Here is a 14,694-nt window from a genome sequence, read left to right on the forward strand (position 1 = left end):
AACTCATTGTCCTGTCCTCAGTACAGTTAACCCCTCCATCAGAAAACCCAATGTCCTGTCCTCAGTACAGTTAAACGTCCATCAGAAAACTCACTGTCCTGTCCTCAGTACAGTTAACCCCTCCATCAGAAAACCCAATGTCCTGTCCTCAGTACAGTTAACCCCTCCATCAGAAAACCCAATGTCCTGTCCTCAGTACAGTTAAACGTCCATCAGAAAACTCACTGTCCTGTCCTCAGTACAGTTAACCCCTCCATCAGAAAACCCAATGTCCTGTCCTCAGTACAGTTAAACGTCCATCAGAAAACTCATTGTCCTGTCCTCAGTACAGTTAAACCTCCATCAGAAAACTCATTGTCCTGTCCTCAGTACAGTTAAACCCTCCATCAGAAAACTCACTGTCCTGTCCTCAGTACAGTTAACCCCTCCATCAGAAAACTCACTGTCCTGTCCTCAGTACAGTTAAACCTCCATCAGAAAACCCACTGTCCTGTCCTCAGTACAGTTAAACCTCCATCAGAAACTCATTGTCCTGTCCTCAGTACAGTTAAACCCTCCATCAGAAAACCCACTGTCCTGTCCTCAGTACAGTTAACCCCTCCATCAGAAAACTCACTGTCCTGTCCTCAGTACAGTTAAACCCTCCATCAGAAAACTCACTGTCCTGTCCTCAGTACAGTTAAACCTCCATCAGAAAACTCACTGTCCTGTCCTCAGTACAGTTAACCCCTCCATCAGAAAACTCACTGTCCTGTCCTCAGTACAGTTAAAACCTCCATCAGAAAACCCACTGTCCTGTCCTCAGTACAGTTAACCCCTCCATCAGAAAACTCACTGTCCTGTCCTCAGTACAGTTAAACCTCCATCAGAAAACTCACTGTCCTGTCCTCAGTACAGTTAACCCCTCCATCAGAAAACTCACTGTCCTGTCCTCAGTACAGTTAACCCCTCCATCAGAAAACTCACTGTCCTGTCCTCAGTACAGTTAAACCTCCATCAGAAAACTCACTGTCCTGTCCTCAGTACAGTTAACCCCTCCATCAGAAAACTCACTGTCCTGTCCTCAGTACAGTTAACCCCTCCATCAGAAAACTCACTGTCCTGTCCTCAGTACAGTTAACCCCTCCATCAGAAAACTCACTGTCCTGTCCTCAGTACAGTTAAAACCTCCATCAGAAAACCCACTGTCCTGTCCTCAGTACAGTTAACCCCTCCATCAGAAAACTCACTGTCCTGTCCTCAGTACAGTTAAACCTCCATCAGAAAACTCACTGTCCTGTCCTCAGTACAGTTAACCCCTCCATCAGAAAACTCACTGTCCTGTCCTCAGTACAGTTAACCCCTCCATCAGAAAACTCACTGTCCTGTCCTCAGTACAGTTAAACCTCCATCAGAAAACTCACTGTCCTGTCCTCAGTACAGTTAACCCCTCCATCAGAAAACTCACTGTCCTGTCCTCAGTACAGTTAACCCCTCCATCAGAAAACCCACTGTCCTGTCCTCAGTACAGTTAAACCCTCCATCAGAAAACTCACTGTCCTGTCCTCAGTACAGTTAAACCTCCATCAGAAAACTCACTGTCCTGTCCTCAGTACAGTTAACCCCTCCATCAGAAAACTCACTGTCCTGTCCTCAGTACAGTTAAACCTCCATCAGAAAACTCACTGTCCTGTCCTCAGTACAGTTAACCCCTCCATCAGAAAACTCACTGTCCTGTCCTCAGTACAGTTAAACCCTCCATCAGAAAACTCACTGTCCTGTCCTCAGTACAGTTAACCCCTCCATCAGAAAACTCACTGTCCTGTCCTCAGTACAGTTAACCCCTCCATCAGAAAACTCACTGTCCTGTCCTCAGTACAGTTAAACCTCCATCAGAAAACTCACTGTCCTGTCCTCAGTACAGTTAAACCTCCATCAGAAAACTCACTGTCCTGTCCTCAGTACAGTTAAACCTCCATCAGAAAACTCACTGTCCTGTCCTCAGTACAGTTAACCCCTCCATCAGAAAACTCACTGTCCTGTCCTCAGTACAGTTAACCCCTCCATCAGAAAACTCACTGTCCTGTCCTCAGTACAGTTAACCCCTCCATCAGAAAACTCACTGTCCTGTCCTCAGTACAGTTAACCCCTCCATCAGAAAACTCATTGTCCTGTCCTCAGTACAGTTAACCCCTCCATCAGAAAACTCACTGTCCTGTCCTCAGTACAGTTAACCCCTCCATCAGAAAACCCACTGTCCTGTCCTCAGTACAGTTAACCCCTCCATCAGAAAACCCACTGTCCTGTCCTCAGTACAGTTAACCCCTCCATCAGAAAACCCACTGTCCTGTCCTCAGTACAGTTAAACCCTCCATCAGAAAACTCACTGTCCTGTCCTCAGTACAGTTAACCCCTCCATCAGAAAACTCACTGTCCTGTCCTCAGTACAGTTAAACCCTCCATCAGAAAACTCACTGTCCTGTCCTCAGTACAGTTAACCCCTCCATCAGAAAACTCATTGTCCTGTCCTCAGTACAGTTAAACGTCCATCAGAAAACTCACTGTCCTGTCCTCAGTACAGTTAACCCCTCCATCAGAAAACTCACTGTCCTGTCCTCAGTACAGTTAAGCCTCCATCAGAAAACCCACTGTCCTGTCCTCAGTACAGTTAACCCTCCATCAGAAAACTCATTGTCCTGTCCTCAGTACAGTTAACCCCTCCATCAGAAAACTCACTGTCCTGTCCTCAGTACAGTTAACCCCTCCATCAGAAAACTCACTGTCCTGTCCTCAGTACAGTTAACCCCTCCATCAGAAAACTCACTGTCCTGTCCTCAGTACAGTTAAACCCTCCATCAGAAAACTCACTGTCCTGTCCTCAGTACAGTTAACCCCTCCATCAGAAAACTCATTGTCCTGTCCTCAGTACAGTTAAACCTCCATCAGAAAACTCATTGTCCTGTCCTCAGTACAGTTAAACGTCCATCAGAAAACTCATTGTCCTGTCCTCAGTACAGTTAAACCCTCCATCAGAAAACTCACTGTCCTGTCCTCAGTACAGTTAAACCCTCCATCAGAAAACTCACTGTCCTGTCCTCAGTACAGTTAAACCCTCCATCAGAAAACTCACTGTCCTGTCCTCAGTACAGTTAACCCCTCCATCAGAAAACTCACTGTCCTGTCCTCAGTACAGTTAACCCCTCCATCAGAAAACTCACTGTCCTGTCCTCAGTACAGTTAAACCCTCCATCAGAAAACTCACTGTCCTGTCCTCAGTACAGTTAAACCTCCATCAGAAAACTCACTGTCCTGTCCTCAGTACAGTTAAACCTCCATCAGAAAACTCACTGTCCTGTCCTCAGTACAGTTAACCCCTCCATCAGAAAACTCACAGCTTCTTTCCATAAAAGACCATAAAAGACCATAAAGGACAGTGTTGCTTCGTGCTTTGGCTCCCGCAGCAACGATTCATGAAAGGGACAGATGAAAGAGGCCAGTGCCTTATTAAAGCTGGGGAGGGGAGTTTGGTCGTGGCCCAAACTAAACATTAAGCCCGACACTTAGTTTTTTGTTTGCTTGGGAATGAGGAGGTCGAGCCAGATGAAAGGAGTCCTCGGCTAGCACGCCGCTAGGCTAAGCTAATTGCTATGCTGTTCTACGCTAATAGCTAAGCTACGCTAATAGCTAAGGTAAGCCAGAGTCATATACATGTACACTGAGTGCACAAAACATTAGGAACACCTTTTTTGCCCTCAGAACAGCCTCAATTCGTTGGTGCATGGACTCTACAGGGGGTCGAAAGCGTTCCACATGGATGCTGGCCCATGTTGACTCCAATGCTTCCCACAGTTGTGTCAAGTTGGCTGGATGTCTTTTGGGTGGTCGACCATACTTGATACACATAGGAAACTGTTGAAAAAACCCCAGCAATGTTGTAGTTCTTGACTCAAACCAGTGTGCCTGGCACCTACTACCATACCCAGTTCATAGCCACTTAAATCTGTCTTGCCTATTCACCCTCTGAATGGCACACATACACAATCTATGTCTCAATTGTCTCAAGGTTTAAAAATTACTTCTTAACCTGTCTCCTCCCCTTCATCTACACTGATTGACAATTAACACTATGAAGATGTCCAGCGAAAGCAGATATGCAATTTGTTGACACTGCACCACAGTAAAGACTTGGATACACAATATCCTGAATGCTAATCAATAACAACGTTGGTTAAATTCACTGCTCTGTTGTTTTGCTTGTTTACAGCAAGCCATTTCATAGGGAACTGTCGGAGGCGCTCCCTTATATATACAGTGGGGCAAAAAAGTATTTAGTCAGCCACCAATTGTGCAAGTTCTCCCACTTAAAAAGGTGAGAGAGGCCTGTAATTTTCATCATAGGTACACTTCAACTATGACATAAAATGAGAAAAAAAATCCAGAAAATCACATTGTAGGATTTTTAATGAATTTATTTGCAAATTATGGTGGAAAATAAGTATTTGGTCAATAACAAAAGTTTATCTCAATACTTTGTTATATACCCTTTGTTGGCAATGACAGAGGTCAAACGTTTTCTGTAAGTCTTCACAAGGTTTTCACACACTGTTGCTGGTATTATGGTTTCCCATATTTTTCATAGTGTTCAATTGTTTCCAGTACTTGTCTTATATCACCTCCAATGTATCGTCCATGTAAATAACCTGTCTGATTAGGATGAATAATATCCGACATTACTTTTTTAATTCTATGTGCTAAGCATTTTGCTCAATTTTTTACATCACAACACTGAAGTGTAAGAGGTCTCCAATTGTTTTAATGGACTGGATCTTTATATTTACCACGTAGATCCCGTCTCAGTAATAATGAAATCAGACATTCTTGTTGAGTGCTCGATAATCTACCATTTACATAGGAGTGGTTAAAACATGCTACTAACTGTCCTCTGAGTATATCAAAAAAGGTTTGGTATACCTCCACTGGTATGCCATCCAGCCCTGGAGCCAAGAAGTTCCTCCTCTGTAATTTGGCCTTCACATGAGTATTTCTGTACAGCTGTTAATTTTACATTATTAATAGAAACAAAATCCATATAATTAACTTTGGTTAGTGGAGATGGAGGAGAATAAAACAAAAACATATGCTTAAAGTACTTTACTTCCTCTTTCAAAATATAGTTAGGTGAATCATGGGCGACTAAGTACATTTTTTGGGGGTAGCATTTCGATGTTAAAGATAAAAAAATGATTTAGTGCATATTCCATCCAGTTCGCTTTATTTTTGTAATATATTACACTAGATCTTTCTTGAATAAGTCCCTCCCTTTCCTCTAACTTAGTCTGAGCCTCTATGGTACAGTTTTTATTGCTATCTACCTGTACTGTTAGTTCTTGCATTTCCTTTGTTAATATGGACCTATTTGACCTGAATTGCTTTTGTTTTAGAGATGAGTATTGAATTGCATGGCCTCTAAAGGAACATTTAAAAGTGTCCCATACAATAAGGGGATCTGATCTAACTACAGTATGTCAGAAAAAGTCAGTTCTAAATTATTCTGTTTTAGTTAAAAACTAGTTATCGTCCAATAGGCTTTGAATACATTTCCAACATCCTCGCCCACGTGGAAATTCTGTAAGAGTAATATATATGCCAATTATTTGATGGTCTGACTGCATTCTGTCCCCATATATATATATTCCCACCCCCCCAGTCTTTTTGGTAATTATGGTAATTTCACCAACTGCCATAATGGGATAAAAGTTACAAATCTATTTATCATTATATATGTTTGTAAACTCACCATTAAAAAGTAGTGATTGAGTGTACCATATATAGCTGTACCATGATATTTGCATTGCTACTAAGAAAACCTCCAATTGTTCACCACCATTCCACCCACTAAAACCCCTCCCCATCCCAAGTTGGGTTGTGTATACCCAGTGACCAGCAGACCACCCCCACCCCACCGGATCCCAGGGCCCCAAGCACACCGGGACCCATCCTTGGAAAAGACCACACAGTGCCACCCACAGAACCCACAGAACTCACAGAACCCACAGAACTCACAGAACCCACAGAACTGCCAAAAGCATTTCCATCGCTCCCGTACTGTTACATCACAAACAATCCAATAATAAAGTTCTATATGGTCACTAAAATGGCGTCCGTTCTAAAACTTGGCCTGACTCTCTCTCTCTATATACAGTGCCTTGCGAAAGTATTCGGCCCCCTTGAACTTTGCGACCTTTTGCCACATTTCAGGCTTCAAACATAAAGATATAAAACTGTATTTTTTTGTGAAGAATCAACAACAAGTGGGACACAATCATGAAGTGGAACGACATTTATTGGATATTTCAAACTTTTTTAAATTGTTAGAGCTCTAGGGGCGCTATTTCATTTTTGGATAAAAAACGTTCCCGTTTTAAGCGCGATATTTTGTCACGAAAAGATGCTCGACTATGCATATTCTTGACAGTTTTGGAAAGAAAACACTCTGAAGTTTCAGAATCTGCAAAGATTTTGTCTGTAAGTGCCCCAGAACTCATTCTACAGGCGAAACCAAGATGATGCATCACCCAGGAATTAGCAGAATTTCTGAAGCTCTGTTTTCCATTCTCTCCTTATATGGCTGTGATTGCGCAACGAATGAGCCTACACTTTCTGTCGTTCGCCCAAGGTCTTAGCAGCACTGTGACGTATTTGTAGGCATATCATTGGAAGATTGACCATAAGAGACTACATTTTCCAAGTGTCCGCCTGGTGTCCTGCGTCGAATTCGGTGCGCAATTGCCAGCTGCTTCTACTTTACCATTTGATTCAGGGGAGAAAGCATGTGTCCAAGAACGATGTATCAATGAAGAGATATGTGAAAAACACCTTGATGATTGATTCTAAACAACGTTTGCCATGTTTTCAGTCGATATTATGGAGTTAATTTGGAAAAAAGTTCGTTTTGAGGACTGAATTTTCGGATTTTTTTTGGTAGCCAAATGTGATGTATAAAACGGAGCTATTTCTAATACACAAGGAATCTTTTTGGAAAAACTGAGCATCTGCTATCTAACTGAGAGTATCCTCATTGAAAACATCAGAAGTTCTTCAAAGGTAAATTATTTTATTTGAAGGCTTTTATGTTTTTGTTAATGTTGCGTGCTGGATGCTAACGCTAATGCTAACGCTAAATGCTAACGCGAAATGCTAACGCTAGCTAGCTACTTTTACACAAATGATTGTTTTCCTATGGTTGAGAAGCATATTTTGAAAATCTGAGATGACAGTGTTGTTTACAAAAGGCTAAGCTTGAGAGATGGCATATTTATTTCATTTCATTTGCGATTTTCATAAATAGTTAACCTCTTAGAGCTCTAGGGGCGCTATTTCATTTTTGGATAAAAAACGTTCCCGTTTTAAGCGCGATATTTTGTCACGAAAAGATGCTCGACTATGCATATTCTTGACAGTTTTGGAAAGAAAACACTCTGAAGTTTCAGAATCTGCAAAGATTTTGTCTGTAAGTGCCCCAGAACTCATTCTACAGGCGAAACCAAGATGATGCATCACCCAGGAATTAGCAGAATTTCTGAAGCTCTGTTTTCCATTCTCTCCTTATATGGCTGTGATTGCGCAACGAATGAGCCTACACTTTCTGTCGTTCGCCCAAGGTCTTAGCAGCATTGTGACGTATTTGTAGGCATATCATTGGAAGATTGGCCATAAGAGACTACATTTTCCAGAGGTCCGCCCGGTGTCCTTTGTCTAAATTTGTGCGTAATCTTCAGGTGCAGGCATTTTCTCCTGGGATTCAGGAGAGAAACCATGTTTCCAAGAACGATGTATCAATGAAGAGATATGTGAAAAACACCTTGAGGATTGATTCTAAACAACGTCTGCCATGTTTTCAGTCGATATTATGGAGTTAATTTGGAAAAAAGTTTGCGTTTTGAGGACTGAATTTATGGATTTTTTTTGGTAGCCAAATGTGATGTATAAAACGGAGCTATTTCTAATACACAAGGAATCTTTTTGGAAAAACTGAGCATCTGCTATCTAACTGAGAGTATCCTCATTGAAAACATCAGAAGTTCTTCAAAGGTAAATGATTTTATTTGAAGGCTTTTATGTTTTTGTTAATGTTGCGTGCTGGATGCTAACGCTAATGCTAACGCTAAATGCTAACGCGAAATGCTAACTCTAGCTAGCTACTTTTACACAAATGATTGTTTTCCTATGGTTGAGAAGCATATTTTGAAAATCTGAGATGACAGTGTTGTTTACAAAAGGCTAAGCTTGAGAGATGGCATATTTATTTCATTTCATTTGCGATTTTCATAAATAGTTAACGTTGTGTTATGCTAATGAGCTTGCTGATAGATTTACACAATCCTGGATACAGGGTTTTTTTCATAGCTAAACGTGACGCAGAAAACGGAGCGATTTGTCCTAAACAAATAATCTTTCAGGAAAAACTGAACATTTGCTATCTGAGAGTCTCCTCATTGAAAACATCTGAAGTTCTTCAAAGGTAAATTATTTTATTTGAATGCTTTTCTGTTTTTTTGTGTAAATGTTGCCAGCTGAATGCTAATGCTAAATGCTACGTTAGCCATCAATACTGTTACACAAATGCTTGTTTTGCAATGGTTGAGAAGCATATTTTGAAAATCTGAGATGACAGTGTTGATAACAAAAGGCTAAGCTTGAGAGCTAGCATATTTATTTCATTTCATTTGCGATTTTCATGAATAGTTAACGTTGCGTTATGGTAATGAGCTTGAGTCTGTATTCACGATCCCGGATCCGGGATGGGGAGATCAGAAAGGTTAACAAATCAAAAACTGAAAAATTGGGCGTGCAAAATTATTCAGCCCCTTTACTTTCAGTGCAGCAAACTCTCTCCAGAAGTTCAGTGAGGATCTCTGAATGATCCAATGTTGACCTAAATGACTAATGATGATAAATACAATCCACCTGTGTGTAATCAAGTCTCCGTATAAATGCACCTGCACTGTGATAGTCTCAGAGGTCCGTTAAAAGCGCAGAGAGCATCATGAAGAACAAGGAACACACCAGGCAGGTCCGAGATACTGTTGTGAAGAAGTGTAAAGCCGGATTTGGATACAAAAAGATTTCCCAAGCTTTAAACATCCCAAGGAGCACTGTGCAAGCGATAATATTGAAATGGAAGGAGTATCAGACCACTGCAAATCTACCAAGACCTGGCCGTCCCTCTAAACTTTCAGCTCATACAAGGAGAAGACTGATCAGAGATGCAGCCAAGAGGCCCATGATCACTCTGGATGAACTGCAGAGATCTACAGCTGAGGTGGGAGACTCTGTCCATAGGACAACAATCAGTCGTATATTGCACAAATCTGGCCTTTATGGAAGAGTGGCAAGAAGAAAGCCATTTCTTAAAGATATCCATAAAAAGTGTTGTTTAAAGTTTGCCACAAGCCACCTGGGAGACACACCAAACATGTGGAAGAAGGTGCTTTGGTCAGATGAAACCAAAATTGAACTTTTTGGCAACAATGCAAAACGTTATGTTTGGCGTAAAAGCAACACCCTGATCACACCATCCCCACTGTCAAACATGGTGGTGGCAGCATCATGGTTTGGGCCTGCTTTTCTTCAGCAGGGACAGGGAAGATGGTTAAAATTGATGGGAAGATGGATGGAGCCAAATACAGGACCATTCTGGAAGAAAACCTGATGGAGTCTGCAAAAGACCTGAGACTGGGATGGAGATTTGTCTTCCAACAAGACAATGATCCAAAACATAAAGCAAAATCTACAATGGAATGGTTCAAAAATAAACATATCCAGGTGTTAGAATGGCCAAGTCAAAGTCCAGACTTGAATCCAATCGAGAATCTGTGGAAAGAACTGAAAACTGCTGTTCACAAATGCTCTCCATCCATCCTCACTGAGCTCGAGCTGTTTTGCAAGGAAGAATGGGAAAAAAATTCAGTCTCTCGATGTGCAAAACTGATAGAGACATACCCCAAGCGACTTACAGCTGTAATCGCAGCAAAAGGTGGCGCTACAAAGTATTAACTTAAGGGGGCTGAATAATTTTGCACGCCCAATTTTTCAGTTTTTGATTTGTTAAAAAAGTTTGAAATATCCAATAAATGTCGTTCCACTTCATGATTGTGTCCCACTTGTTGTTGATTCTTCACAAAAAAATACAGTTTTATATCTTTATGTTTGAAGCCTGAAATGTGGCAAAAGGTCGCAAAGTTCAAGGGGGCCGAATACTTTCGCAAGGCACTGTATATATATGGCTCTGAGCTAAGCCATCTTCTTAGCGGGAGTAGATGACTTCACTCCTCTCCTCCTTTGACAAGACAGGCTCCAATCAGCACTGAGGTTTTAAAGGCCAGGGAAAGGCAGCCAGAGACTACAATACAGTCTCTCAAAGTCAACAGTATGTGTGATACTCAATTTCAAGCACATACCACTACACAAAACATGACCTTGTTTTACTTACCTCTGTGTCTTTTTTGCATACTCTTGTGATGTCAGTCTTGGATGATGCCTATAGGGTCAGAGAATGGGAAATGAGGTGATGTGCAAAATGGATAAGGCTTACAACGGGCCAAACTAACTTCCTCCCTCACCTGCTTGCAGTCCCTGCGGCACTCGGCCGAGATGGCCAGCTCACAGCAGCCCAGGCCCACCCAACCATCAGACTTCCTGGACGACCCTGTAGACAAAACAAAAATGGTCCACATTACCCACAAACCCCTTGATGGGTGTAGCATTATCAGAATTAACGTATGGATTAACTTTATCCTCTGGCGGGGGGTTTTGCAAAACATTTAGACGCTTATGGGCAGCATATTAAACTGTGGACATATATGGACTTTTAGTGTGGGCTCAGTGGGTACAAAGTGTTGAGCTAAGCAATAATGTTTTTGCATCTGGGAGGCATTATGTTCTGACAGGTGGATTTGTCTGTAATGGCAGCGTGTATCCCCTTGGAAACGCTCCCCCCATAGCTCACCAGGTAGAGTGGAGTTGATGCAGATCCAAAGCTCATTCTGTGAAACAGAGAGAAAAGGTCATTTCATTATGAACAGAGGAGCGATGCCAAAACAAGCAAGAGAACAAGGGAAGGAAATGCCCAGTTCATAACAGAAGGACAGGTTGTTTTGATGTACAGAGGTTTTTCTGGAGTTGGACAACATTCAAAGGAAGGAGCCACGTGGAAGACCTCTGTTATTTTTTTTTATTTTACCTTTATTTAACCAGGCAAGTCAGTTAAGAACAAATTCTTATTTTCAATGACGGCCTGGGAACAGTGGGTTAACTGCCTGTTCAGGGGCAGAACGACAGATTTGTACCTTGTCAGCTCGGGGGTTTGAACTCGCAACCTTCCGGTTACTAGTCCAACGCTCTAACCACTAGGCTACGCTGCCGCCCCGGCAGGGGCCTTAGTTGAAAGTAAGAATGTCCGTTCATTTCTAGAAATCCTCTCTTAGTTTTTGTCTTTCATCTCTCAACAGGAAATTATATCAGATAACTAGTGGTTCTTTGGGTGAAACAGCATACTGTAATTTACTGCGTTTGCAGGGGCTATTGAATTTCATAGAGAACATTTATTTATTTATATGACTGCCGTCTAATTAAAAAATATATTAATGCAGTGGAAACAGAGACATATAAACCACACAAACTCATAAGAGGTTTGTGGTAATATATTGTGGGATTAATAAGACACAGCAATAAACACAAACATCCCCGGCACGTATGGACTAAAAACATGACGCGTGGAGATAGAGCAGTGAGAGGCCCAGAGAGCATTCTCTGTCTCTAGCCCTGAACAAGATAATGAACTATATAAACTGGACATTGTCTGAGGTTCAGCTCAGTCCCTTATGTCTGTTGGCTCTCAAACAGAGGAGCCACTTGTCAGGAGGCTTCACCATCCTTTACAATGCCGACGGAGAGAAATGGTATCTCTACATGAACCATAAACATAATTTGTGATGAAGGGGAACCCAAGAAGATTTGGGAACATGAAGGACGAATGGCAGTGGAGGGTGGAATTTAGCAGCCCTCCAAGTACAACTACTATTAGACCTCAACATGCCAAGAAACAGTCCCTTGGAAACAATCCCTTACAAAACAATCCCTTGGAAACAATCCCTTGGAAACAATCCCTTGGAAACAATCCCTTGGAAACAATCCCTTGGAAACAATCCCTTGGAAACAATCCCTTAGAAACAGTCCCTTAGAAACAATCCCTTGGAAACAATCCCTTGGAAACAATCCCTTAGAAACAATCCATTGGAAACAATCCCTTAGAAACAATCCCTTAGAAACAATCCCTTAGAAACAGTCCCTTAGAAACAGTCCCTTAGAAACAGTCCCTTAGAAACAATCCCTTAGAAACAATCCCTTAGAAACAATCCCTTAGAAACAATCCCTTAGAAATAGTCCCTTAGAAACAGTCCCTTAGAAACAATCCCTTAGAAACAATCCCTTAGAAACAATCCCTTAGAAACAGTCCCTTAGAAACAATCCGTTAGAAACAGTCCCTTAGAAACAATCCCTTATAAACAGTCCCTTAGAAACAATCCCTTAGAAACAATCCCTTAGAAACAATCCATTGGAACGGCTGTGAGATGTTTTGTGGTGTCTGACGGTGAGAGGGACCTTGGAGCAGCAGTACTAATATGCTGCTGAAATCGTTTCCAAAATCACCAAATCAGATCCATTTTGGCAAAACACTCCCCACCCAGCTCATTAATAGCAGGACACAAAGTATTTAACTCTAGCTAATGACAGACTCGTTTCTAATTGGCTGTTTGGAGCAGTGCAGATGAAAAACAGTTGGGCTCTCCAGGTTTGTAGTTACGTTGGTGGGTGGGGAGTGTTTAGCCTTGTTTCAAGCCCCACTCTTTGATACTTCTTTGATACTTTGTTGATACTTTAGATAATTTGATACTTCTTCGATACTTCTTTATTACTTTGATACTTCTTTAGTACTTCTTTGATACTTTTATAACTTCTTAGATACTTCTTTGAAACTTCTTTGATACTTCTTGGATACTTTGTTGATAAATTTATACTTCTTTGATACTTCTTTGACACTTTTATAATACTTCTTAGATACTTATTAGATACATTGATACTTCTTTGATATTTATTTGATCCTACTTTAATACTTCTTAGATACTTATTTGGAACTTCTTTGATATTTCTTGGATACTTCGTTCATACTTCTTAGATACTTTTATACTTCTTTGATACTTTGACACTTTTTTAATACTTCTTAGATCCTTCTTAGATACGTTGATACTTATTTGATACATTAATACTTCTTTGATACCTTGATACTTTTTTAATACTTATTTGATACTTTGTTGATACTTTAGATAATTTGATACTTCTTTGATCCTTCTTTGATACATTAATACTTATTTGATACTTCTTTGATACTTCTTTAATACTTCTTTAATACTTATTTGGTCCTTCTTTAATACTTCTTTGATACTTTGATGCCTCTTTGATACTTCTTATATACTTATTTGATACTTTTCTGATACTTTGATACTTCTTTAATACTTTGATACTTCTTACATCATTATTTGATACTTCTTTGATACTTTGATACTGCTTTGATACTTTGATACTTATTTGATACTGTGATACTTATTTGATACTTTGATACTTCTTAGACACTTCTTTGAAACTTCTTGGATACTTCTTGGATACTTCTTCGATACTTTGTTGATACTTTTATACTTCTTTGATACTTCTTTGGTACTTCTAAGATACTTATTTGATACTTTGATACTTATTTGATACTTTGATACTTATTTGATACTGTGATACTTATTTGATACTTTGATACTTCTTAGACACTTCTTTGAAACTTCTTGGATACTTCTTGGATACTTATTCGATACTTTGTTGATACTTTTATACTTCTTTGATACTTCTTTGATACATTAATACTTCTTTGATACATTAATACTTCTTTGATACATTAATACTTCTTTGATACATTAATACTTCTTTGATACATTAATAATTATTTGATATTTCTTTAATACTTTGAAACGTATTAGATACTTCTTTAATACATTAATACTTCTTAGATCCTTCTTAGATACGTTGATACTTATTAGATATTTCTTTAATACGGTCAGACTTCTTTAATACTTTGATACTTCTTTGATGTTACTTTGATACTTCTTTAAAACTTTGATACTTCTCTGATACTTTTTTGATACTTCTTTAATACTTTGATAGTTCTTAGATACTTCTTTAATACTTCTTTGATACTTCTTGAATACTTTGATAGTTCTTAGATACTTCTTTAATACTTCTTTGATACTTCCTTAATACTTCTTTGATAATTCTTGAATACTTATTTGATACTTTTTGATACGTCTTTGATACTTCTTGAATACTTCTTGAATACTTTGATAGTTCTTAGATACTTCTTTAATACTTCTTTGATACTTCTTGAATACTTTGATAGTTCTTAGATACTTCTTTAATACTTCTTTGATACTTCTTGAATACTTTGATAGTTCTTAGATACTTCTTTAATACTTCTTTGATACTTCTTGAATACTTTGATAGTTCTTAGATACTTCTTTAATACTTCTTTGATACTTCTTGAATACTTTGATAGTTCTTAGATACTTCCTTAATACTTCTTTGATACTTCTTGAATACTTCTTTGTACCTTTAGTA

At 39.7% G+C, this 14,694-nt stretch overlaps 1 protein-coding gene and 1 long non-coding RNA gene across 2 annotated transcripts in view; one reads left to right on the top strand and one right to left on the bottom strand.

The window, feature by feature from the left end:
* Positions 1 to 14,694, bottom strand: part of LOC110535206 (reversion-inducing cysteine-rich protein with Kazal motifs) — a 95,448-nt gene that overhangs the window by 47,642 nt on the left and 33,112 nt on the right. Inside the window, exons 4-6 of the mRNA XM_036934755.2 lie at positions 10,988 to 11,024; positions 10,602 to 10,687; positions 10,472 to 10,519 (exon numbers count right to left, since the gene is read on the bottom strand). Of these exons, the coding sequence (XP_036790650.1) occupies positions 10,472 to 10,519; positions 10,602 to 10,687; positions 10,988 to 11,024 (171 nt within the window). The remainder of the gene's footprint in view (positions 1 to 10,471; positions 10,520 to 10,601; positions 10,688 to 10,987; positions 11,025 to 14,694) is intronic.
* Positions 7,945 to 14,694, top strand: part of LOC149979463 (uncharacterized) — a 33,388-nt gene continuing 26,638 nt past the window's right edge. The window contains exons 1-2 of the long non-coding RNA XR_016484332.1: positions 7,945 to 8,070; positions 8,439 to 8,500. This is a non-coding gene — a long non-coding RNA (uncharacterized LOC149979463). The remainder of the gene's footprint in view (positions 8,071 to 8,438; positions 8,501 to 14,694) is intronic.

This window comes from Oncorhynchus mykiss, chromosome 11, assembly GCF_057628025.1.
Source record: "Oncorhynchus mykiss isolate SJ-2025 chromosome 11, ASM5762802v1, whole genome shotgun sequence".
NCBI classification, from domain to species: domain Eukaryota; kingdom Metazoa; phylum Chordata; class Actinopteri; order Salmoniformes; family Salmonidae; genus Oncorhynchus; species Oncorhynchus mykiss.